This window comes from Sinohyriopsis cumingii, chromosome 4, assembly GCF_028554795.1.
Source record: "Sinohyriopsis cumingii isolate HCF-2022 chromosome 4, ASM2855479v2, whole genome shotgun sequence".
NCBI classification, from domain to species: Eukaryota; Metazoa; Mollusca; class Bivalvia; order Unionida; family Unionidae; genus Sinohyriopsis; species Sinohyriopsis cumingii.
The window spans coordinates 148,273,771-148,300,125 of NC_142964.1; the positions used below are offsets into that span (position 1 = coordinate 148,273,771).

Genomic DNA, 26,355 nt, shown 5'->3' on the forward strand with positions numbered 1-26,355 from the left:
TTGTTGTTGTTGTTGTTGTGGGGTTTAACGCCATTTTTCAGCACACGATAGGCTATACATGGCGGCCAGTATGATTGGTGGAGGAAGAACCCGGAAAACCCCGGAAAGAACCACCGACCCACGAGAAGCTACTGGCAAGCTTTCTCACATGCCCACATTGGCTGAATCTTAGACTCGAACCGCCGCAGACAGAGGTGAGATGGCAGTGATCCGTAACGAAGAGCGCTTTAGACCACTCGGCCACTCGGCCACTCGGGGCCCCGCTAAACGCTTTGTAGGGATTAGCTGCTAGAGTGTGCTAAACGCTTTGTAGGGGTGAGCTACTAAATCCTTGATTTCACTCTGATTTCCAACTCACGAACTCACTCAAAATTTCACACAACATTTTATGGTCTTTATTTTTGGCATTTATACATGGTTAGTAAAGTAGATGAGATAGCTAGATTACTTAAACTACCTGTCATCAGATTTTAAATTTTGTTTTATTTTTTGGCTTTTCCATATTAATAAATTAACAGAATAGTTGAGCCTAGTGGTCAGAGACAGATATTTCCCTGACTTGTTAAAAGGATCTATTCACATATCTATAATTCTAAGAATATATCGTCTCTTTTTTGCAGAAAGCCCGTTCCAACTCCAAGAAACACAGCGAGGTAAGGTTGGACTCTCTCTGCCTCTGGTTGTATTTCTCTGTCTTTCTCTCTCTCTCTCTCCTCTCATATATATATATATATATATATATATATATATATATATATATATATATATATACTGAATCAAGGAGAAAATAGAAATCTACATCAGGACCCTTCTGTGCGCACTATACTCTAAATACAAACCACACTTACTGAATATGAACAGATTATAATATTACTGAAATTGGAATTGTCTCCATCTTAACTAACTGCATAACTCATTAAACGCATTCTTTGTCAAAAACAGTTTATCATTTATGTGCCATTCGTGTTCATTATACATTGCTTTTTCGTCATATGACTCGAACAAACAAACTAGAAACAACGCGTTGTAAAAATTTCAAACAGATAAGTGTACCTATATTGTTATATTTACACATAGATTTATATAATTATTGTAATGTTATTGTAAAGATGAGGTTACTCGTCTGTAACATCATTTGCGACTTACGGGTAAATGCTACAGATAACACCACGAATGTATTCTGATAGCTGCCATTAACTGTCGTTAGCTGCCATTAGCTGCTGTTCAGACCACCTCAGATAATTAACTGAACAAGGGTTGACCGAGAAGTTGCAAGAGCATATACACATTTATCTTATTCGCAGCTTCTCAGTCAATAGTACGATGAATACAATTGTAGAAATAGCAGACATGGTCCCGAATCTTTCAATGTTCTTTCTTGTGAGGACATTTCCTGCGAACAAAAACATCGGAGGCATATTTGATCTTGCAGAAATAGCCGACGTGGTCCGAGTAATGTAACATCATTCACCACTATGATCTGAATAGATAAGCACAACTATGTGCTGTCATGTACATTTTTATTGGGATTGTATGAAAATAGTTTTGAAATTTTCTAGTGAAGTGCCCCTGTAATTATTCCTATTTTTATATTCTGCTTATAACAAGTAAATCTGCTTAATTCTCTTTTGCATGATCTGTGAAACTGGCTGCAGAGACTTTAGACCAGTGATGCAAATGATCATCACAGTACTCGAAAAGAAATTGTAAAATATTCTTGGAATGATTATATATATATATATATATATATATATATATATATATATATATATATATATATATATATATATATATATATATATATATATGAATCAAATCTTGATATCTGTGGTAAAACTGGTGAAAGTTCTTAAACATCTTTACAAATGTGTGCAGCAACTTTATAACATGTGGTGTAGGATTATGAGTGGTGTAACACAATACTTTGGATGTGCAATGGGTACTATTCCAGGCTGTCATTTGAGCTATCTGTTTTAATTTAAACGATGTCCTTAGAAAAAAAACGAAAACGTGAAATTTTTTAAATACCAAATGACGTATTAGAGCTATATTTTCTAAATGCCGATGTCGGCAAATTGCGAAGAAACCGTAGTACATGTAGGTTTAAAAAGGAAGAAAAAATATTTTCGAAACATGTTGTGAATCTACAAGAATGAATGGCAACCCTGATAAAACAAAGATTATTGTAGTTAGCAACTTTGATGAATTATAAGCAGTGTTCGTATAAAGATAATCCACTTTAAGTTGCATATGTTTAGGAGTAAATGGCAAGAACATCATTAATGTGAAGATATATACTTAATTTTTTACGAAGGTTGACTAAGCCTCGAATTTACTAAAATTCTCAAAATTTCTCCTCAAATTGAGGTTTTATCTTCCTTATCATACGTCAAACAATGTCAGTATATTTTAAACGTAAAGGGAGTGGAAAGGATGCAAAATCAATTATTTAGTTTTGAAATTTCACGTACCGAATCTTAAAAATGTATAAAGAAATTCCACAATTGTTTTAGGAAATCATAAACATTTCCACAGAGAAAAAGTTAGATACGTTTAACATTAACTGACCGTATTTTAATCTCCAATGCATAACAGTGTAAAAGAAATACAAGAAATTAAATTTGAGAAAGAAATTTTGAGATGATTAACGAAACCGAGGCTAGGTGTTTACAACCATTATGACACGAATTATTCAATGTCCCTTGTAAATGTATACGTCGTCCATGTATTTTGACTCGATGAAGTTGTAAAATGCTTGCAACTAATTGTTTGGAGTTTAAACTATTGTTCACCGAAATGAAATTGTAAAATGTACACGTAATTCAGACAATTTCAGACGTCTTCTATAGATGAGATAGAGCCTTTACATAAGTATTCCTCTCTGTATAACATGTATCTAAGTACAAACCACGCAATATAATATCGTCATAACTTGTGTAAAGGGGGCATTACAGATCGGGCAGCATAAATCCTTAATGTGCCGGCAGATCAATTTATAACTATATGCTAGAATTATCAGTAGAACGAACCATGTTTGTCAGCCGGTAGGCAGAAAGAAAGAATTTCATACGGCGGAGGAATGTCGAGCTGTCAGGCCGGAACGTATTTACTTACACCATATCAAACGAGTTATCCCCCACCCCACCCCGCCCTGATTCGGAACAAATCACTTCTGTAGTTTTGTATATGTTACATATCTCCTTTTTATTCATACATTCTTATTAAGTTTTTTTAATGTAAACCTTTTGAAAAATTGAATTAGGCATTGTGGCATTTTATGCAAGATATTGTACAACCCTCTGAAAATCCCCATGTAAATAACCGGGTCTAGGTCTAGATTATATAATGTGCAGCAGCAGCAGAGAGGGTGAACAGACCACTTAGGGGAATGGTCACCCTTGTGTTTTACCAAAAAAAATAGTGACCACTCATAGAGGTCAATTACCACGTCTACGATTATTGTTTGTCCCAAACAGAACCGTAGACGCCCCTCTCTGCTGCTATCAATATTGGGAATCATCATCTGAATCATGGGAATCTTCATCTGTTTCATCTTCATCTGAATCTTCGGAATTTGTTCTATGTTTCAAGTAATATTCAAGTTCTGATGGTGGTTTTTCTACTTTGGGGTTTATGTTCTTTCTGTGTTTATAATATATCATCAAACTTCGATATCGATCTCCACCGCAATTTTTGCAAATCTGATATAATCCTCTAACGCTGTTGTTACATCCAACACATCTTCGTGGACCAGCATGAGGGTTTTTCTTTATAAGATAATTATGTTTCTTGCAATATTCTCCACGGCACCTTTTGTTGCATTTATCTGTTGTTCCTTGACGCAGCCACGCACAGTTGTTCATTATATTAATGATATCTGTTTAATTAAATTTAATTTTATCATCACCCCTCTCTGCTGCTCCTCTTTTGCTGATATTAATTAAATTATTATGTTATAATAAAAATGGTACATCCAGAATCTCATACTGCAAGAACAGCTCGAGAACGATTAGAAGCAATTAAAAAATTTCTTCCTGTCAAAGACTCATTTAGAAAAAATCTACAAGCGCAACAAGAAGCAAAAGTTGAGTATGAAGAGGACACTAAAAAACTGTTTAAGCCCGTCACTGCAGCTACTGAGAAAGTTGCAACTGTCATCAAAGAAGATCTTCTTCAGGTATCAGAAAAAATAGCAAGAAGAACTAAACAGGCAAAGAAGATTTTACGAGACCTTCCAACTGACATAGCTGCAGCTCAACCTCCACCTGTTGGTGAGGAAATACTTGAAGGTATTGGAGAACTTCGTGCTGAAGTCGCCGATGTGAGAAAAAAACTTGCATCTGAACCCAAATCAGCAGAAGAGAGCTTAAGATTAATTGCAAGATTTAACGAAGGAGTTGTTGAGGAAATTAGAAAAACTGAAAGAGAGAAATTACCTGAGATGATATCAAAAAATATATCTAATAAATCTAATTTTTTAAAACCCGGTCATGAAAAAACAAATGATGATAATTTCATTAAATGGATATATCGCGTATATTACAACAGAAAACAAGCTAGAGGTCAAGAATTTAAAAGACTTAAAGAAGAAGTAGAAAGACTTAGAGGGAGACGGGAACAACCAAAACAAGGAGAGTCCTTCCAGTATCAGCTTCCTCCACCTCTGCAACAAATAGAACAACAACAACAATCTTCTTCGCCACAGCAAAGGTTGATGTCGAAAATTAAAAAGGCTAAAGAGTCACTTAAATTACCCTTCTCGAAGAAAATTTCTGCACCGAAAATGACATTTACACCGACAGGTTCACCACATGGATTTCGAGAAGGTGACTCACCCCCGGACACCACTGAAGTACTTACTCCGGAAATGCAACCACCACCTCAAGATGAACCTAAAACAGGACGTGGTTTATGTCCTGATAATATCATCAATGACGTATCACGGTTAGAAGTTCTCATAGGAGGAAAACGAGCTGGAAATAATTCACCAGAAATAACCAATGAAGCAGCTGATATTTGTCGGCGACTATTTCAAGGTGGTATCATGGATATCGGCGTTTACCGAGAACTTATTGATGAGCTCGTTGATGACTAGTTGTTAGATAAATGGTAAATAAAATAAGATGATTGTGCATGATAATCATCGTAAACCCACACAGGTTAGAGCGGTAAACTCACGATTACCAATCTATGAAGTAATTTACGGAGATGGACTTGGTGATGTCATTCGGGGATTATTCACGAGGATAGCTCCAAAAGTAGCACCTGTTGCAAAACAATTATCGATGAAGGCTATTGATATTGTTCGTGATAAAGCTCCTGGTGCAATTGTCAATGTTGCTGGTAAGGCGTTCTCGGCGATCAAAGAAAGACTAGCACGATTATTGCGACGAAAACAACAACCACCGGTGAAACTGGCAAGTACTGAGGTGATGCCTGCAGATGTCAGTAAAATAATAAATCAGGCTGCAAATCAAAAACTAGCGGCGATATCTGAAGAAGCGGAAAAAAATATAACAGCAAATTTAATAGCAGGAAGCGGTCTTCGTCGACGATGATCATCATTTGGAAAAATGGTAACTATAATAAAAATGTTCAGGCGCGAATCAGACCCAGCATTTGATATGGAGGCACCTGTCCTTAAGTACGAGTCAGTACGTGATTATCAATTTTATTCTTATGACGCAAGACTACCAAATCAGCGGGGGAGAATCGAATTACAGGTTCATGATACAAGTAGATATTTCTTGCCCGCTGAGGCGTTTATTGAAGTAGAAGGTAGACTTGTAACGGATGTTGTAGCTAATACGCCATATGCTGCTAATTTACGTGTTGGTTTTGTCAACAACGGGATTATGACATTATTTAGTGGCGCCACATATATGATTGATGGAAAAAATATTGAATCAATTCAGAATGATGTCGACGTTGCTACAACAATAATTGGTCTAGCAAGGATACAAAAAAAGGGGCGCGGTCTAAGATTACCGGGATCTCGTTGGGGGAGAGGCCTAAGGCTTCCAGGATCATTTCGTTAGACGTTCCATCATCAAATTTTGATTTACTTGATGCTGCTAAAAAATTAAAAATATCTGCCTTTAGAGGTGTTTTTATGCGAGATCAATTACCGAAACAACCAAACAAACTAGAAACAGGTATTATTAATCTTGACAAACGTTCCGGACCTGGTACTCATTGGGTATCATACGCGGTTGACCCGCGTGGAATTGTTTATTTTGATTCGTACGGGTTAGCTCCACCTGTTGAATTTATCAAGTATGTCGCACCAGTCCACGCAACAACCTCTGGTTACAAAGTTTGGTATTCAACGCTACCCACACAAACAATGACAGATCCGCCAATATGCGGCCGTGAAGTAATTAATGTACTCGACGCTATATCAAAATCATCCAAGCCGCCACATAAAGTCGTGCACGATTATACAAGCAACCGATTTGTTGCGCGTAAAGCATTTTAAACAACGGATCTTATTATAATGGTTGATATTTACGGAAGATCTTCTACTAGTAAGAAAATAAAATCCGACGTTGATCTGTCAAAGTATGCGACTAAAGATGACCTCGCTGATATCATGAACCTGGCTGGAGTTGACCCAGATGAAGTTGTTATTTTTCAAGATCGATATGGTAAACTAAAAACTAGCAATATCAGATGGAATGATATAGTCCGGCGAGTACTTGGTGCAGTTACGGATAATATTCCCGTGTTTACTGACGGTGGTAGAATCAGAGATTCAAGTATGTCACTTAAAACCATTAGAGATGAAATTGCAAAAAGTGTTGCTAATCGCGTGAGAAACACCGGTGACACGATGACAGGTGAACTCAGCATGAGCGGGAACAAAATAGTAGCTGTAACAGCTCCAAAATCTGACAACGACGTCGCAAACAAACTATACGTCGACGACGTGGATGGAAAACTATCCACGCTACGGGCCGAATATGACGTTCACACGGGCGCGTTTACAAGGCTTCGAAGAAATTTTCAAAAAACCGATGATGCCATAAATAAGTTCTTTGGAAATCCTTCCGTCATCGATATAAAACTCGTTGATATCAAAAGTAACCTAGACACGATCAAACGAACACAACTAGACATCGTAGCGGGAATTCCTGAGATTATCAATAAAATCAATCTGATTAAAATTTCAGCTGAAATATCTCCCGGGCATATCACAAACATCGTATACACGGTATCATCGGGATTCGCAACATGGTCAAAACAGAATAATACTATCGAATATACCGCAACAACCACTGGCGTGTACAGGCTGTCTGTGTTTAGTGCTGCAAAATTTGAAATATTTACAACGTTTCCATGGCGTCATTCCACCGACAGGTTTTCCGGGGTTGTATCTGTTACATTAAATATCGGATTCAAATAAATATTTATCCTGGAAGCAGATGATAAGACATTAACCGCAACATCCTTCTGGTGGTGTTTGGAATTTGTAGCTGAAACACCTCAATTGGTTACTGCATAAAAATATATATGGACGGTGCACAATACAGATACAATCAAGCGCGTGAATGGCAGGCGGCGCTAAAAGATCAAGTCGATCAATATACAGTAAAAGTAAAAAAATATCGACGACGATTGGTTATCGTTGATGTGATTGTTTATTCAGTATCCGCTGTTGTTGCTGGAACCGGTGTAATATTATCAGCGTTGACAACGATGGCACCAGTAGCTGTAACTATTTGTATTTCAGCAGCAACAACTATTGCAGGTGTGATTGGTATCATCACAAAAAAAATATGTACTTGCACGAACGAAAAATTATCCGATTACAAAATAAAATTACATACAGCGACGGTAGCATACTCGAAATTATCCTCGTTGTTATCAGCGAGTCTCAGTGATGGAATTATATCTGATTTCGAATTTTCAATGATAACCAAAATATACGATGAAGGTATCGGTATTAAAGATACAAGTATCAATAATGACAGAATTACTCCAGCAGATCGTGACCAACACAACTCCGCCAAAGATAACGATGATCTCGGTAAGTTCAACTAATCCTGAATTTAGTGTTAATTTTCCTACTGCAATTCCGGTAAAAGAAATAGCACTAGCACAATTACGAGTATATTACAGCTGGCCAAATATCAGATCAAAATCATTTCATGATACACCAGCAAATAATTCACTTGTATTTACTAACAAGAACAAACCCGATGGAACACCTGACTGGGTTGTTGTTGGAATACCAACCGGCAGTTACGAGATTGAAGAGATCAGTGAGGAATTTGCGCGTAGAATAAAATCAGTAACGGGAAAAGAATCAAAAATATCAATAAACGTTCATGAGCCGACGTTGTCCTCGACGGTTGAAATAAACTCGCCTGATTATGCCGTTGATATTTATCAATCTTCAATCAGATCAGTGCTAGGATGGCCTGAAATTCCCCCGGTGCATGAAGGACCACCAGAACCAACGAGGGGTGATTTTATCACAGATGAAGCAAAATTTATGATAGTTCCTGAATATAGAGGTAAATATCCGTGGAGCTGGGAGGGCGGCATTTACGCTTTTACAAGTGCTCCTGATGGTGAAAAAATTCCTATGATAATAGATAATGTACGTGATGGTCGTACAGGTGATAGAATATATCCACTCGTAGATGAAGAATTTATTAAATCATATTCTGATCCTGTTAATTTTGAATTTAAACAATCAATCAACAAACTACGAAATTTCTTTACTGATAGCTACAGCGATGACGTAAAACAAAAAATCATTGAGACGATAAAACATCTAAATCAGGTCATATCAGATATTAGACACGTTAATAAAACTATCATTGTGAACATGGTTAAATACGGAGATAAAATTATTGATAATTATAAAGCTAGACCATGGTTTCTCAATCATTACAAAATAACTGAACAACAATTACCAACATTTGTAATACCGGGGATTGATGCTAGAGAACTAGTAAAATTATTAAACGATCTTATCAACGAAAACTTCCCTAAAATACTCGATGCGTGGAAAAAACTAGCACCATATCCAACCATTCTCAGATATGATAATGATCCACATGGCGGTGGAAGACACGTATCTCCGGGAATCGTTAATATAACACCGACGGTCGCGGTCAATCTGGTTTGTGACGTAATCGATGGCAGCTATCAAATAGATCTCGGAAGATCAAATCAAGCTCAACAAGGATACATCCTGTACACGTTCACACCACAAGTTCCCCCTGGAAATTTAATCGTGCAAGAACCAACTAATCCCGTGTATTTGCGGTGTCACAATAATATGTTAACACGAATCAATTTTAAACTCACAGACCACCTTAATCGCTTGATTGACATACGTGAAGAAGAGCTTGTAATAAATCTTTATGTAAAGTCGTAAGACTTCCGTCGTAAGGACTTCCGTCGTAAGACTTTATCGTAGATCTTCATGTGGAGGAGGGTTTTTACACGCGAGGATTTCTTAACAGTTAGAAGAACATTTGTAACAGAGATCAGACTCAAATTCGATCAACTTAAAAAAATATTTTATTATTACTGGCACAAATTTGTGTTTGGTACAAATTAATCGGCCTAGGCAACTAAAAAAGCTAGTCGATGAAAGTAAAATTAAAATTTCTATCACAAAAAAAAATAATATTTATTAATTTTCCTGATTTTTACTGAAATTGTACAAATTACTTGATCTTGACTACCAACTACCCCCTCAGAAACATAAAAATGCACGAACTACTTGATTTTGACTACCAACTACCCCGTCAAAATCAAGAAAGTTCTAACCTTGTCAAATTGTTCCTAACAAATTTTATTTATTATAAATTAATTTTATTTATTAATAATATTATTTTTACTGAGATTTTTTTTTTTTTTTTACTAAAATACAACGAAATTGCTCAATTTTCCTGATTTTGACTACCAACTACCCCGTCAGAAATCAAGTAGTTCGTGCATTTTTCTTTGATTTTGACTACCAACTACCCCGTCAGAATCAAGTAGTTCGTGCATTTTTCTTGATTTTAGTAAAAAAAAATAAATTAATTCAGTAAATAAATAAATTAATTCAGAAATAAATAATTTGTAAAATTAAGAAATTTGTACAATTTTATGTTTTTGATGGGGTAAATGGTAGTCAAAATTAAGAAATTTGTACAATTTTATGTTTTTGATGGGGTAAATGGTACTCAAATTAAGAAATTTGTACAATTTTATGTTTTTGATGGGGTAAATGGTAGTCAAAATTAAGAAATTTGTACAAATTTGTTAAATTTCAGTAAAAAAAAACAAATTACTAACCCATCAAATTCAGAAATAATATTTCTGATCAAAGATCTCAGTCATCTTCAAAATTACTACTTTGGATCGTTTCACGATCTGACATTATTTTTCTTAATAGTCTTATGCGAGTACTAATCGTTTTCTTTGCCTCATACTCGTGGGATAATAACGACTTAATTCTTTCTACGGCGGTAGAAAGAGGAACGAACTCCTTCACATGATCATCTTCTACGGTAGCTAGCGACTGAAACATTGCCGATTGAATCCGTTTCATGAGCCTGTATTCAGATGATAGTGTGTGTGTCCCCATGGTTTTACGTTCTTGTAAAATCTCAAAGTCAGAAACTATTTTTTCAGGATTAAGTTCATCAGATATATTAATTCCATCTTTTCTTAATTTTTTAATAGCGACAATTACATCATTGATATTTTCATGGTTCATTATATAATATACAAATCTTTAAAATAAAAAAAAATATCCCAGAACACCTATCGAGTGTTTAGCGAGTTCGTCGGGATGTTTCAGGGACAGCACAACCAAGAACTCATAGCTTGCCACCGCAATCTACCAAGTTCATTAGGCAAATATTCCCTCTACGAGAGCCCCTAACCCGCCAAACAACGGTCTAGGGGCCCAAGAGGGAGGACAGCACAACCCTCATTAAACTCGTAGCTTGCCACCGCAATCTACCAAGTTTATCGGACATACACATAACATATAACTAACTAAGGACAGCACAGTCCTCATTAAACTCGTAGCTTGCCACCGCAATCTACCAAGTTTATCGGACATACATATAACATATATACAATGAATGGTTATATACAATGAATGAAGAGCCCCTATCGAGTGTATTAGCGAGCTCAGATTATGAATGAAACGGCACTAACTAAGGACAGCACAAGGACAGCACAGTCCTCATTAAACTCGTAGCTTGCCACCGCAATCTACCAAGTTTATCGGACATACATATAACATATATACAATGAATGAAGAGCCCCTATCGAGTGTATTAGCGAGCTCAGATTATGAATGAAACGGCACTAAGGACAGTACAAACATGTACGCTCAGCAAAATCACACCCACAATAATTAATCCAGTGGGTGATACGAAAATATGTATCAACCACAAGTCAATATTGTGGTTGTGAATTTGCTGAGCGGAGGGGTTCTTGCGGTTCCCCCTCACTATTATAAAAATCGCAATTATGCGCACCACCGACAAATTGTCAGCCATGGGGATTCGATCCTGGACCGCGAGCGCCACAGTCCAATACCATACTGATCGAGCTATCAAACATTGTTACGAACATATGTTTCGGAAGTTAATATATAGCTAGCTATATAGCTAAGGAACCAATATTTACACTAAACAGCGGTTTCTGAATAATAATAGTTTCTGTATTTGTAGCGGTTTCTGAATAATAATAGTTTCTGTATTTGTAGCGGTTTCTGAATAATAATAGTTTCTGTATTTGTAGCGGGTTTCCCAAGTAGACTGAGAATCAATAATAATAGTTTCTGTATTTGTAGCGGGTTTCCTAAGTAGACTGAGAATCAATAATACAGTGGCATTATTGCACCAGTCAAAGAACTTTCCAGAATGTAAGTTCAGTGAACACACAACTGCAGGTCAATTACAATGAGCAACGGTTTCTGTTTCACACACAGCTTCCTACGGATCAATAACATTATCATGTGTTGTATGATGGGAAAATATTTAAAAAACATAAATAATACTTCTCCGAGTAATTAGTTACGATGTAATTAGTTAAACTGACTAATTACGATCATAAAAAACCAACCATCTACGAAGAAAACTATATATTACAAAGTAATCTCCCCTTATATAATCAAAAATTCAGTAGTGTATGGAGGACCTACTGTGACATAAATTAAAAAAATTAATTCAATGTGGTGATGATAGTTAATAATGTGGTGATGATAGTTAATAATGTGGTGATGATAGTTAATAATGTGGTGATGATAGTTATTGATACTTAAAGATAATTTTCTGTTTATATTTTTTCGATAAAGCTGTTTTATATATATTTTCTGCGACTGTTTGTACTGATTGCGGGTGAATATCAAAATATTTCGCAGCAGAAGATATTGAACGAAACATAATTTCTTTGCCAGTTTCTATGTTTGAGGAAATTACCGCCCTCTTTCCGATTGTCTTACATCTTCCTGTATTACCGCGTGTATTATTCTCGCTGTGAGAGATAGCTTGTAAATTGGATAAATTATTGTTTTGAGTGTCCCCGTCAATATGATCAATAACAAGACCATCATTGATCACTCCGAAGAAACATTCATACGTAAATCTATGACACAGATAATGTTTCTTTTCCCCCCCGCATGTGAACATTAGATAACCAGCATTAGTAATATAACCAACTTGTTTCTTCAACTTGCAGTGTCTGATGATACCATTAATATTTGATTCATAGTTTGTTATGACAGGATGTGGGACAAATATATTTTGCTCCATTATAATAACATTATATGTTTAAATCATTGTTTGTCTGAAATCTTGATATATAATCCCTCACGGATTTTATAGCGTTTTCACCGCTATTATTTTTTTTGTCATAATATCTTCTGAGCTCTCTGAACCGTTTCCCGCCGCACTTCCCACATAATTCTGTCTTTCCTCGCACTCCAATACCACACCGTAGACATGGTATTGGTCCTAGACTTCCTCGTCGTATGTTTTGTGAGTGCATCCAACAAAATTCCTTTCTACAGGATTTGTTGCATCGATTTACTGAGCCGATCATCAACCATCTGCATTGAGACATTGTATATATATATATATATAATTTTCTTTATTTAAATATTTGTTTTAATTATATGAACGAGTTTGAGAGATTATCCCAAACTAGGCCTGTTAAGTATAAATTCAACCTTGACAGATTATCTTCTGACTTGCCAGTGCGAGATCTGGTTGATCCGAAAAATAAAAGTTTGATCTCGAAAATTCACGACGCCAAGAAAGAATTTTACACGGATGGTGCATCTCATACATGGTCAACGTTCAAGATTATACGCACTGACTCCGTCAAGGACGCTGTCACGGACGCCACAATGAACGACAAGCGAGCGGCAACTATCATTAACTACATCGCTGAATACGAGGGCAATCAAAAATATTTCTTCAGAGTAAAATTTATTGTATTAACAGAAACAGGTAGTTGGATTATCCGTGACAAATATGATCCTGTCCTTGGTAATAATAAAACTATCATATTAAGTAAAAATTCCAGACCGGGTCTATTGACAGGTATTGATAAACCGTATTATGAGCGAGCATATTCTGTAACGGCGGTTATTTATGGAATCTATGAGATAAATAAAAAACCCAACGTTGATAAACTAGCGCCGATGAAATTTTCAAGGTTAAATTGTGTAGCTGAACGAGTAATAGAACACTTTACAAACGCGATGCGTGGAAATGGATTAACTGATTTAAGGCGTGAAAAAATAAACTCGTGGGCTGATTCGGTTAAGGACACCGGTGCTACAATAAAAGATGTTGCTGGGTTAGGAAAAATATTAAAATTTCCAATAACTGTGGCGACAATAACGGGAGAAGTACTGTACCAGTCGAAATATAAATCGAAGGGAGCTCCAATAAATATTATCGATCATAACGCGCACGCATGGACTAACGCGGTAACAATATTTCCACGTGATCGAACTGTTAGATTTTACCCCACAGAATTATCTGTGGCAGATAATTCTGGGGCAGATAATTCTGTGGCAGATAGTATGTTTGATTTTATCAACGAAATAAGTAAAACCGATCCTGTATCGGTATGGTTATTCAAAAGTAATGAGGAGGGTGAATTTGATCAGTTTGTCAAACCGAACGGTGAAATATATCGCACAGAATCCCTCCATGACGAGATGAAAAATCTTGCGACGTTTTTACAGTGCAAGCACGCGGAAAATACTGACAAATTACTAACTAATTGTTTTACCGTTCCATCTGTTGCGGCTCATTTCGCCAGAGAACGAAATTCATGGAAACCAACACGATTTGATTTACTCGAGGACGTACGCGCAAGTTGCGTCGAATATGGACATGGCGGATTATGGAATACCAAATACAATTACAATGATGTTATTTCGGTTGATATGGTTGCATGTTATCCAGGAAGTTTTCTGGGATACGGAGATTGTTCTGTGTACTTTGAAAGATTTGGTCACCCTACAAACGAGATGACGCGAGTGGCAATTAATGGACCATTACCTGATTTTGATCTGACTGGATTCGCCTGTATTGAATCATTCGAGTTTAACGAAAATCTTCACAAGATTTGTTATCTTTGGTTTGGTAGACATTTTTGTGAAAAACGTTGGGCACCTATAGTTTTGTTGCGATATATGCTAGATTGTATGATACTGACATCGTTGGTGGTCAGTGAGGCAATTATATCATATCATGCACAGACCAAAGTTTGGTTGCCCATGTCAGATTCTGAAGTTATCAGCGAGTTTAAGGATATTTCCGAAGATGATATTCCTAATAGACTCAAAACCGCAAAAGATCTCGGTAGAAAAATTATAGGTAAATTTACTCAAGGTGGTGCATATGATTATAAAAGACATCACGCACGATTAATTTTAGATGATGCCGAGTACGATTTTATAATCGCTGATACAACGGCGAAAAATATATTTGTAAATCGAGAAAGTGTTTATTTGTCCGACGGAACAAAATTAGGTACGATCGTTAGTTACATAAATGACGTATCCCCGCAATATACTCATCTAAGATCTTCCATGTTGGCTTATGTTTCTATAAATTTATTATCGATGATTAATAGATTTCCTGAGACCGCAGTCAGAGTCGCAACGGACTCGTTTTATATTTCAAGTAAATATTTCGAATCTGTTATGAAATTTACAAGTAATGATGAATGATGGGGTTCGTGGAGAATAAAAAAGGAACTATTACACAATTATACAGAATCAGCAGATGTTCCAGTGAGAGATGTTTATCGTGAGGGTAATAAAATATCAGAAATGTCAAAGGCACCATCGTTGAGTGATCCAATAACTAGATATAAGACAGTATATCTCAATGGACCTGGTGGATGCGGCAAAACAACTCGAACGATTAATGTTTTTAGAAATTCAGATATAATCGTGCTGACACCCACACATAGACTTGCACGTGAGATGAAACAGCGGCAAGTACAATCGTGCACGTATCATAGTTTCTTCAGATGGCGCGGGGATACATGGACTCCTGAACGGATGGGAGAAAAATATATACCTAAAATAATTATTTGGGACGAGATATGCACGGTCTCATTGGATACATTAAAAATGTTTCTTGATTGGTTATTGACGAAAAATACCGCCATAATAATGTGTGGCGATCATGGTCAACCGCCGCCCTTTGTTGGACCATTTCCACATGATTGGTTAAAAAATTTCGTTGATTATTACGAAGAAATAGATGATGATCATAGAGCTCTTGATGCAGATTTGAAGGAGTTTAAAAAATTAATCAGATTACAATCAAACAAAATTCAGTGTGAAATATTACGTGGAGTGATCTCAGAGACATCAATGAGTGATTTTTTGAACTCATGGAGACCCACCGATTTGATCGTAGCAAGTAGAAAAATAATCAGAGACGCTTTACAACAACAGTTATTTCAACTGCATAAAGAACAATATTCAGAACTACCCGTTCCGTTATGTTATAGACCATCAGATACACGAAAACAGAATATTAATGTTGATATTCCAGGACAGACAGAGTCAAGGAAACAGAATCTCGTATTAAATGATATTGTCGCCGTTGATATCAGTGTGGTCGAAGATGCATTACGCGCTGACAAATCTCCATGGGTGTTGGGATACGCTATGACGATCCACTCGTCACAGGGATTAACTATTTCTGACACACGAGTCTGGATTGTAGACGATCGCATCGAGTGGTCAAATTTAGTTTATTTAGCGGTATCGAGGGTCAGAAATATATCTCAATTACGTAGAATCATAATTCCTGAAATCGTTGATAAATTTAACATCATCGATGATGATATAATAAGAAAAAAATTAATCGGATACAAACAATCTGACAAAATAAATAAACGCGACTTTGATCTTGATGTTGAATTTATTATTGAGTTAAAACAGCAGCAGAACAATCATTGCACCAGTTGTAATTGTATAATGTTATGGCGATATTCGAGAAATGATTCAAGACAATTTACCGTAGATAGAAAAGATAATAGTCGCGGTCATACACGAGAAAATACCATGTTAACCTGTCTTGAGTGTAATCGACGTAGAGGCGCCAGTTAAGTGATCGAAATCACCGGAGTGATCGCGGTGGTAGTTGTGTATCCGCGGGAATTATTTGTAGTTGTTCACGTGTAAATCCACGTTGAGGAGCAGCAGAATCTAATCTGTAGATTGCGGGTCTGGAAACGCCTACATTTCTTCCAGTGGATCTTGTCACGGTAGATATTTTGTGTGTGGTAACACTCCAAATAGGATCAGTTGCTCTCGCGCTACCACCTTCAAGTTCACCAGGCTCATATAAATATCTGACTGTGACATCACCTAATATTTTTTGTTTTCCAGCATCTTTCCGTTGTGTTGGTATATTTTTTTTTGTGACCGCGCTAATGGGTTTCATGTTGGTTGTTCGTGTGATCTCATTATTTAATGCAGCTATCACGATTGGTAATCTTGCAACCCATTCGCGAGATCTTTTATCCTGAATAAATTCCTTCGCGTATTGATATCCAAATAACCGTTCAGCAAGTGTTCGATTGAATCGCTCAACAATTGCCTGATCACGGTGAATTGCAGTATGACCTCGTCGTATTTTGGTATTATGTTGTTTCATCAACGATGATACTGGACCAAGAAATTCCTTACCAGGATCAACCTGTAGTAGCTGTGGCCATCGCAGACCACCTCGTGGTCCACCACCTCGTTGATAAATTCGTTCAAACGCATCGGCTACTTCAGATGATGTTTTCGCCGATAGCGGCTCTGCTTCTTTATATCTACTTGCAACATCAACTACGGTTAGCGCGTACTTGTACGTTTTTCCACGCACAGTATCATGCGGTAAAAACAGAATATCAGCTTGATGAACTTCATTAGGAACACTGACATCGAAATACGCGTACTGAATTTGTTTAGGACGTGGTAGATAAATTTGCCATATTGCTTGTTTAGATAACCACGTTTTAGCAGTAGAATGTTTAACCGATGCTGCATCAGCGAGTTTACCAATTGCTGCTTTGCCTCTCCAGTATCCTCTCGGTGAATAATAAATTGATTCCATTATTAATTACCAGCCCCAATCGCTAATTTACCTTTCATCGAGGATCTTACTAACCAATTAGCTAATGATTCTCTAATATTTTTATTTTTTATAGAATTTAATGAATGAATTAATTTTACATCTGCAATATGCCTATCTTGTAGATTTTTACTTTTATAAGCTACATCATGAGCATGACAAGCTCGATCAATAGCGTTTACTGGTTCCTCGCCTGGTTTTGGTTGATCTTGATTATCGAGCCTGATATCGAGTCGAGTACCAGGACCGCAATAATTATATCCTGGTAGATGTTTTTCTCCGCTGTATTTAGCCCATGGAGCACCTGGAAACTTTGACATCAAATTAGCAATATCACCACCGCGCTTATTAGGTAAAAATGAAAATTTCTTTCTACAGCATACAGAACATTTTCCACCGTACGCTATTTTTTTGTTTTTTGTTGTAACTGTAGCTAAATCAATAGTTGGAGTTTTAACTTTACAGCGTAAACAATATAAATTCATGTTATAATATATATGGATATAATTGATTTCTCAGCAACTCGGCAACGAGAGCCAGTTAAGCATCATCCTGCGCTACCGAACTCCATCAGAATGATTATCATAGGACCATCTGGATCGGGTAAGACGCAATTATTACTTAATCTGATAATGAGATGGTTGAAATGGGATAAGTTGTATTTAGTAGCACCATCCGTTGATGATCAGCGATGTTATGATGTACTTAAAGAGTTCAATGAAAACGCGCGATTACTGGATGAAGATAATGATGTTATAGAGTTTATAACCGATATTGATGAAGCACCATCCGTAGATTCCATAGATGGATTTATTAATAATTTAGTTGTATACGACGATGTGATGCTAGATAAACAATCAAATCCAGCCAGAATATTTTCCCGAGGGAGACATAAAAATACAGACGTGATCTATGTTACTCAACGATATACACAAATACCAAAAGTGATCAGAGACAACTGCAACATTTTAGTTGTGTTTAATGGCGTAGACACACACACGTTGCGAAATATTCATCAAACTTGGTGTGGTGGTGACATGGATATAATTAAATTCAAAAATTTCTTCTCACGAGCGCAAGCTACTCCACATGGATTTATAACAATAAATTTACATGATCCAAGAACAAGATATCGTGTGGGTATTGATAAAATATTTGGGTAACAGGGGTGATGATAAAATTAAATTGAATTAAACAGATATCATTAATATAATGAACAACTGTGCGTGGCTGCGTCAAGGAACAACAGATAAATGCAACAAAAGGTGCCGTGGAGAATATTGCAAGAAACATAATTATCTTATAAAGAAAAACCCTCATGCTGGTCCACGAAGATGTGTTGGATGTAACAACGGCGTTAGAGGATTATATCAGATTTGCAAAAATTGCGGTGGAGATCGATATCGAAGTTTGATGATATATTATAAACACAGAAAGAACATAAACCCCAAAGTAGAAAAACCACCATCAGAACTTGAATATTACTTGAAACATAGAACAAATTCCGAAGATTCAGATGAAGATGAAACAGATGAAGATTCCCATGATTCAGATGATGATTCCCAATATTGATAGCAGCAGAGAGGGGCGTCTACGGTTCTGTTTGGGACAAACAATAATCGTAGACGTGGTAATTGACCTCTATGAGTGGTCACTATTTTTTTTGGTAAAACACAAGGGTGACCATTCCCCTAAGTGGTCTGTTCACCCTCTCTGCTGCTGCAGTTTGCATCGGTCTGTCTGCATCGCTCATGTGATGATATAATCTTTACTTTTGATTTTTTTTAAAATGTTGCATAGGACATATGAATGGATTTAAACTGCAGTCATATGCAAGTGGATTTTGTTTTACTTCTCAAAAGGAACACTATTTTGAACCAGTGTGTGACCCTTTTGCTTATAGCGTAACTACTGAATACACACACTCTCCTTCCAAGCAAATTTCTGGACAAATTTCACAGACTAACAGTAAACGAATACATTCAGTTTTATACAGAACGATGATTAATTTACAGTGCTTTCAAACTATCTTCCTAATATTTCAATTAATACAGAAATGCATTCAACTTAAAGGTGATAATTTATGCGTACAGTTTTAAGAAAACGAAGACACGGTCTTTTCTAACTTGCGGACCAGACTTTTAATATGCAGTTGAATATGTTTTAAAAAGAAAATTCTAAACAATATTGGTTTTTTTTTCTTCACTTTTTTTTGCTTGAACAGTCGCAAGAATTTTAAATGTAAGCAAACATACATTTCCCTGAGTATGCACCTGTGATTGAATAGACCCATCAACATTGTAACAAGATGTAATTCTTCAAAATTTGTATCACAGACAAAACAGCTCCTGCACTCTGTGATACATCAACCTCTATGTTTCAAATGTTTGCCGATTTTATTATTAGATTTCCTAAACAAATGATATTTCTCACTAATATTAATTAAGATATTGAAAGTTCATCCACTTAAACTTGCTTATTAACAATACTATAAAAAAATATTCCGGGGACCATTTGTTGTAACTCTGAAGCTCAAATTGTGGAGTTTGGAATTTTATATGAGTTACATTGTGTAATATCTGCTCCCTTAGTCATCAGTGCTGTAGCTGGCAACGAAATCAACGGGTTCAGAAGTTTTTGTTCTTCAGTTTAGTAGACCTTTCTACTTATGGTCCTTGTGCCCAGAATTCAACATTATGCGGCAATTAGCATATTTATTTGAAGTTCAAATTTTGTAGCCGTAGTAAATGTATCTTAATTACAAGTTTGGATTTTTGAAGCTTTCAAAACAATATTTCAGCCCCTTTCTCTCTCTCTCTCTCTCTCATATGTTTGGTGTCACTTTGTACATCAGCTTCATCCGAGAACTCATTGTCAAACATTCTTGCCAAAACATTGTTGTCAGCCTCAACTAACTCTAATGTCTCATCTGTAGATTCCGTGAAAAGCCTCAAAACCGCTCATGGCTGCTTATGGTAATCCTCCATTATCCCCAGCGGCAACCAATTTGCAACCAATATGACTGAAGTTCCTAAAAGCACAAAGATGTGGTGGCATTTTATATTAATTTGAAATGTTTGCAAATACTTTATAAATGGACTATCATTAAATAATTCAAGTTGTAAAAGTAGTTCCAACATGGGTGTAATACGGAAACACATATTGAACATCTATATCTAGCGCCTGATCAACCATTTTAGATTAACTAGGATGCAATAAATTACCATCGGCGATTTTTATAGAACTTGTCCATGAATCTCGACAATGTGCGTATGCATTGGCATTTTTAAATTGATTCTCTGATTTTAAAAATCTTTCTCTATCGCATAGTTTCTTTAAATAGTGAACCGAAAGGTACACATATATCACCTAAGTGTGTAATCTGTAAGGAAGATTAAATGTTTATTTAGCTGACAAGAAGGAAATTCCAAGTACTGGACGCATCTTGTCCTATTAGTTTATAACAAAACTAAATGTTTTTTTTATATATCTATTTAAGAAAATTAGACATTAGTACTGACATCATAATTAAATAAAAGAAAGTGAAATCTTTGAGTTCTTATATGTGATTTCAGCAAGGAAAAGGAGGAAAGCCAACACCTTAGATTTCTGCTGGTTTCTCAAACCGAGACATAGTCTCATCAGACTAGGAACAAGTGTGAGAGAACAGATGATTATCTTCAGTCGCTGCAGAATAGAGAAACCAGAAAGCCAAGATTAGTAAAGCTGAATACGGGTCATTTGTATACCGATAATGATAAGAATGTAAATACTACATTTGGTGAATTATATAATCAAATTACAGAAGAAAGAGTGAAAGGGTTTATTCAAAAATTGAAAAGGAAACAAACAGTGTGGAAGTGACTTTCATTGGAATGAATATTTTTCATATGATAGAAATTGTCACCTTATACGTTGCATATGATAGAAATTCTAACAAATTATATGTTGCATATCATAGAAATTATAACACCTTATACGTTGCATATGATATAAATTATAACACCTTATACGTTGCATATTATAGAAATTATAACACCTTATACATTGCATATGATAGAAATTCTAAACATTATACGTTGCATTTGATTCAACACCTTATATTTTGTATATCTAATAGAAATTCAGACAAATTATATATCGTATATGACAGAGATTCTGATACCTTATATTACACAATTAGTTTCTTCCTCAAATCTCTGTCAGATAGTCTACTCAAAACATACATGTCATCTACGGTATTGTAACATCTTCTAAATTCCGCTTGTTCTTCACTTTGTGTATGGTTTTCTTTTACCCCTTGTGTGAGCCTTCTATTCCTAACAGGAGTAAAACAGACTTAATCCTCTGTAATTATGAGTTATTTTGGTCACCTTTTCTAAGAAATGGAACAATGGTAGCAATAAAGCAATCTTCTGGACAGTATGAGGCATTAACATTGAATGAAACATATATGTACGTAATGGGACAGTGTAATTTTGGGAGGCTTTTGAAGTTTTACAACTTATAACTTCACATACTGGAACTTTCCCCGATTTCATATTATTAATTGGTTTCCTTGCCTCTTGTTCGGTTACATACAAATCAAGATCATCCGGTATTGTATTATTCAAAGAGTACCATATATCAAATGGGCCATGGCTATGCGGATTAGAAACATCCTGAAAATGCTCTGACCATATTTTATGCAAGTCTGTTCTTGATAATGACATGATCAATATGTAATCTGTTTTTGTGAAGAGAGACTAGCCTATTTTGTGATGTAATTTCATATCTACCTCTCTTGTCTGCGGATGCCTTGTAAATATTATAAAGATTGGGATTAGTTTCCAAGGTTTGGGCAGATCTATTATACCTAAAGCTTCTTAGGGCTTTTACTACCGTTCATTTTACTCTTTCACATTACTTATCAGACCAATCCTGTGTTTGAACTGCCTGTACCGTGAAAAGGGGAATTCTTGACCTCTCTTTTCATATCAGATCTAGCTGCCGTTGATTAAATGGTTTGTACTAAAGAGTATATTTCTATACCAAAGCTCGTATTATCATTCATTTCAAAATATTGATCATAAGGGAAGAATAAAATTAAGTTATGTAAGCGTGAAGAAATCTGCGTCTCGTACTGACGTGAACACAAATTTGTATTGTTCTGACTTACAGTAGTCCTCTTTACTTTCTCACCCTGAGTTATATTTGGCATTAAGGTTTAGAGAAAGATGCAATGGCATATGTATTGATTCTCACCTCTCTGTGACATCACATTCTTTCATTACCTGCAACAAGAGATTGTCTACCAGAAAATAATGCTAGTGGCAGAATTATATACAATAACATGTATAGGATCCAACGCTTTTGTCCACTCCAGACCTTCCAATAATTATTCTCAGGATGGTGAATATAAAAACCTCTAAAAGAGCATACCTATGCTAATTGCGTTCCTTGTATCAATATTAATATTATCAAGTAATTGGAAAGCTTTATCAAAGTCTATGTAGTAATTTTTCTGTGCTGGATAAACATTAAAATCTACTCCATACAAACAATGAACATCTGGATGCAAGGATTTAAAATTTGCAACTGTAGATAAAGTTTCCCCATCCGAGTGCAGGGATGAATTTTTAGCAAGGTAGCCTATATTTGCACCGTTAAGCTTTAGCCACACCAATTATTATATTATATAGGTACGGGTTCAATTTATAATAAACCTACAAACAAAGGTATAGTAAAGCATACTATTTTACCCGAATTCCAAGTAGGATTCAGGTGTTTAGGTCTTAAGCATGCAAATATTTTGTACCGCACTATATTAAACGGATCAGTAGTGTTATTACCAAGTTTCCTTGTAAATTATTGTAACCATGCCCTCTTAGTAAGAGTGGTGGTTAATTGGGGTTGGCTGCGTTATCCAGAGGATGACCTCCCTCGATATTATAGCCCGGCGGGAGTGAAAGAAGAATAGAATTTCAACAGAGAACTGTGCAAGAATACTGGGAAGAAATAAAACGATGCGAGCCCTCTTTGACAAGAAAATAACAAATTTAATCAGGACAAATTAAAACGGTAATTCAAATTCAAGTTAGATTATATAAGTAGAATTTAACAGGTGTGTCCAATTTGGCTTTATTACATCATCATAACGAGAGGTGAAGAGAGCGCAATATCCACGATTGATTGCATCACCTTCATTCACTTTGATCGTATATCAACGTCTCCTAGTTCATCCTTCCTGAACTCTAGGTTCTGCCCCTTCATGAACTTCCTGGTCCCTTTATTCTGACCTCGTCCTTCTTTCTTTCTTTTCCCCCTATTCCTGTCTTCGGACTGTCTCTTTGTTCTCTCCGAAAGCTGTTCCTTAAAGGACAACTTTATATGTATAATTAAAAAGGTAAATTGTACAACAATTCTAGCAGCAAAACTTTCAATGAAATTGACTAAAATATATTGCATGATAACTCTAGCATCAACATATTTCCATGAAATTGAATAAAGTAAGTTGCATAACAACTCTAACAACGCATTTTCATGAATTGAATAAACGATACGTAATATAGAAACCTAGTCATAGCAAACACATTTGCATAAAACAAGCAGTCAAATAATATAATATTACGTGAAGCTAAAATTCCGTACCTCGTCGCTATAATTTCAGGACTTGTGCGTCCTAGCACTAAACATGCCTTTCTTTTTACACGACGACCAACTGGTCCCTTTCTTGTTTCACGAGGAAAGCACTAATCTTTAGGCTTCCACGGTGTTGACTAAGTTTCCTCTTCTAGAAAATTTCCAGACTAAAGAATTTACACTAGGTTCGTCACTTTAAAGTCAGATTACTCTAAAGTGTACGCCCTAATTTATTCTACCCAATCGTAGGCAAGGGTCCCTAATTATTTCTTTCATCAGATTTATACAGCTCGGAATCTGTGTACGACAGTGCGTGACAATTTTCCCTTTGAAAATATGATAAGTGGACATAGGTTCCTACCAAGCGGTTAGGGTTGGTAGCTCAAATATTTACCTTCAAAGGACCGTGTTAAGATACCCCGGTCAATTTCACTGGGTCGGAAATCTTGTTCCTTTGAAGTTTACACATGCAATGGGGGAAGGGAGAGATGAACGACGAAAGCTCTAAGTGACCTTTCACAAAGACTTATCTGGCTTAACTGTGATAAGACTTTAATTGCTAAATGCATTCAGCTTTACAATTTTCTGTAATTCAAAATTCGACACTTCACAATTATACTGTGTAAGAATTATAACAATATCACACTTATCTACGGATTTAGTATTTTGAACTAATTGTTTCCTAGTCCTGATGTATTATATATATAAGAAATTTCAACGTAGAATAGCAATTACCAATACGAAAATTATCAGCTCATATGATATAAGTGTTATTTCCACCCAGTCTGTGGTGTACTGGGCGTCAGATTGATTCCTTTCTAGAAGCTTAAATTGGACCCTATTGTCTTTCGTTATATAAAGATGCTGTAACATCTACAACAGTTGTAATTCAGTTAGAGTGGATTAACATCAATCAATTATTTATCAAAATTATTTGCTGGTAATATGAACCAAATATTAAATATTTTAGCAAACTCTTTTCATTCTGTGCCTGTAGATTATGACAAAAAGCGTTTTGTAGTGTTTACAGAAATGGAGATTGATTTTGCATTTTAGGGATGATTGTTACTTGAAAAACTTTAGTTATTCTGTGAGATTAAATAGATAGTGTAGTTGCCGTACATAGATACGTTTCGGTGACATCCAATTCGATGGAGAAGACTCCCCGATTTGTAGTGGCATAATGCACCGACTCATCGAAGTATACGCTGTTTCTTCCCTTGATCAGTTATATATATATATATATATATATATATATATATATATATATATATATATATATATTCAATTTTATGATATTGGATCCTTTGAATGTTGAAATACTATCCAAATTCTTCTGCATTCCCTGACCGTATCAAGCATTTTAAATGGCGTAAAGTCACTTCCAATGCTCCAAATGGAACAGTTTCCACGAATCTGGAGTAGATATGTTTAATTTCTTGACTTAAATCGGTAAATTCTATACAATATTCATCCAGAATTCACCATTGTCTTAGCATTTTCACTAGACCAGTTTAATTTCCATCAGGCAACACATGATACAATGTGGTTGTACGCTCAAAGTATTGCAATAATTGTTAACTCTGTCAGTATTAGGTTACATATGCAGGTTTTAATTTAAAAGTGGTTTTTTTTTGCGTTTTTTTAAAATTCATTTAAGATTGTTGCAATACATTTCCATCGCTGGTCAAAATTTGGAATTTGTGTAGTTTTATTGTGCTTCGCAATTGGAGAAACATACCAGAAACGTTCTAAATTATGTTTGAATTTATGTTGTTACATAAATGTTTCTGCTATACGCCATTTCTCTAAACTTTTCGTTTATAAGTAGAAAAATCGTGAAATGCTATAAACATTGATAGACCTTATACAAATTGCAGAACTTCGTCGCATTTCAGCACAAATCCATTTCTCTTAATGGTCGTACCTATGTTGAGGGACGCGAAAAGTAAGGCAATACTAATTATCGCTCTAAACCTACTTGCCAGATAAATATTGGTTTCGGTGCATATTAGCATTCGGCAATGTGACATTGATTTTTTGACGTATGCTTTTTAACTGGAAATACAGTTTCATTACAAATTACACTGGACAACAAATTTTT

General features: G+C 35.8%; 1 protein-coding gene across 2 annotated transcripts in view; it reads left to right on the plus strand.

Moving 5' to 3' along the window:
- LOC149802307 (peroxidasin-like) overlaps positions 1-21,904 on the plus strand; it is a 60,923-nt gene extending 39,019 nt beyond the window's left edge. For both annotated transcript variants that reach the window (XM_089956733.1, XM_089956734.1), the window contains exons 9-10: positions 621-653; positions 21,206-21,904. In XM_089956733.1, coding sequence (XP_089812859.1) covers positions 621-653; positions 21,206-21,266 — 94 coding nt within the window. In that variant the 3' untranslated portion in view covers positions 21,267-21,904. The remainder of the gene's footprint in view (positions 1-620; positions 654-21,205) is intronic.
- Positions 21,905-26,355: the final 4,451 nt, after the last annotated feature.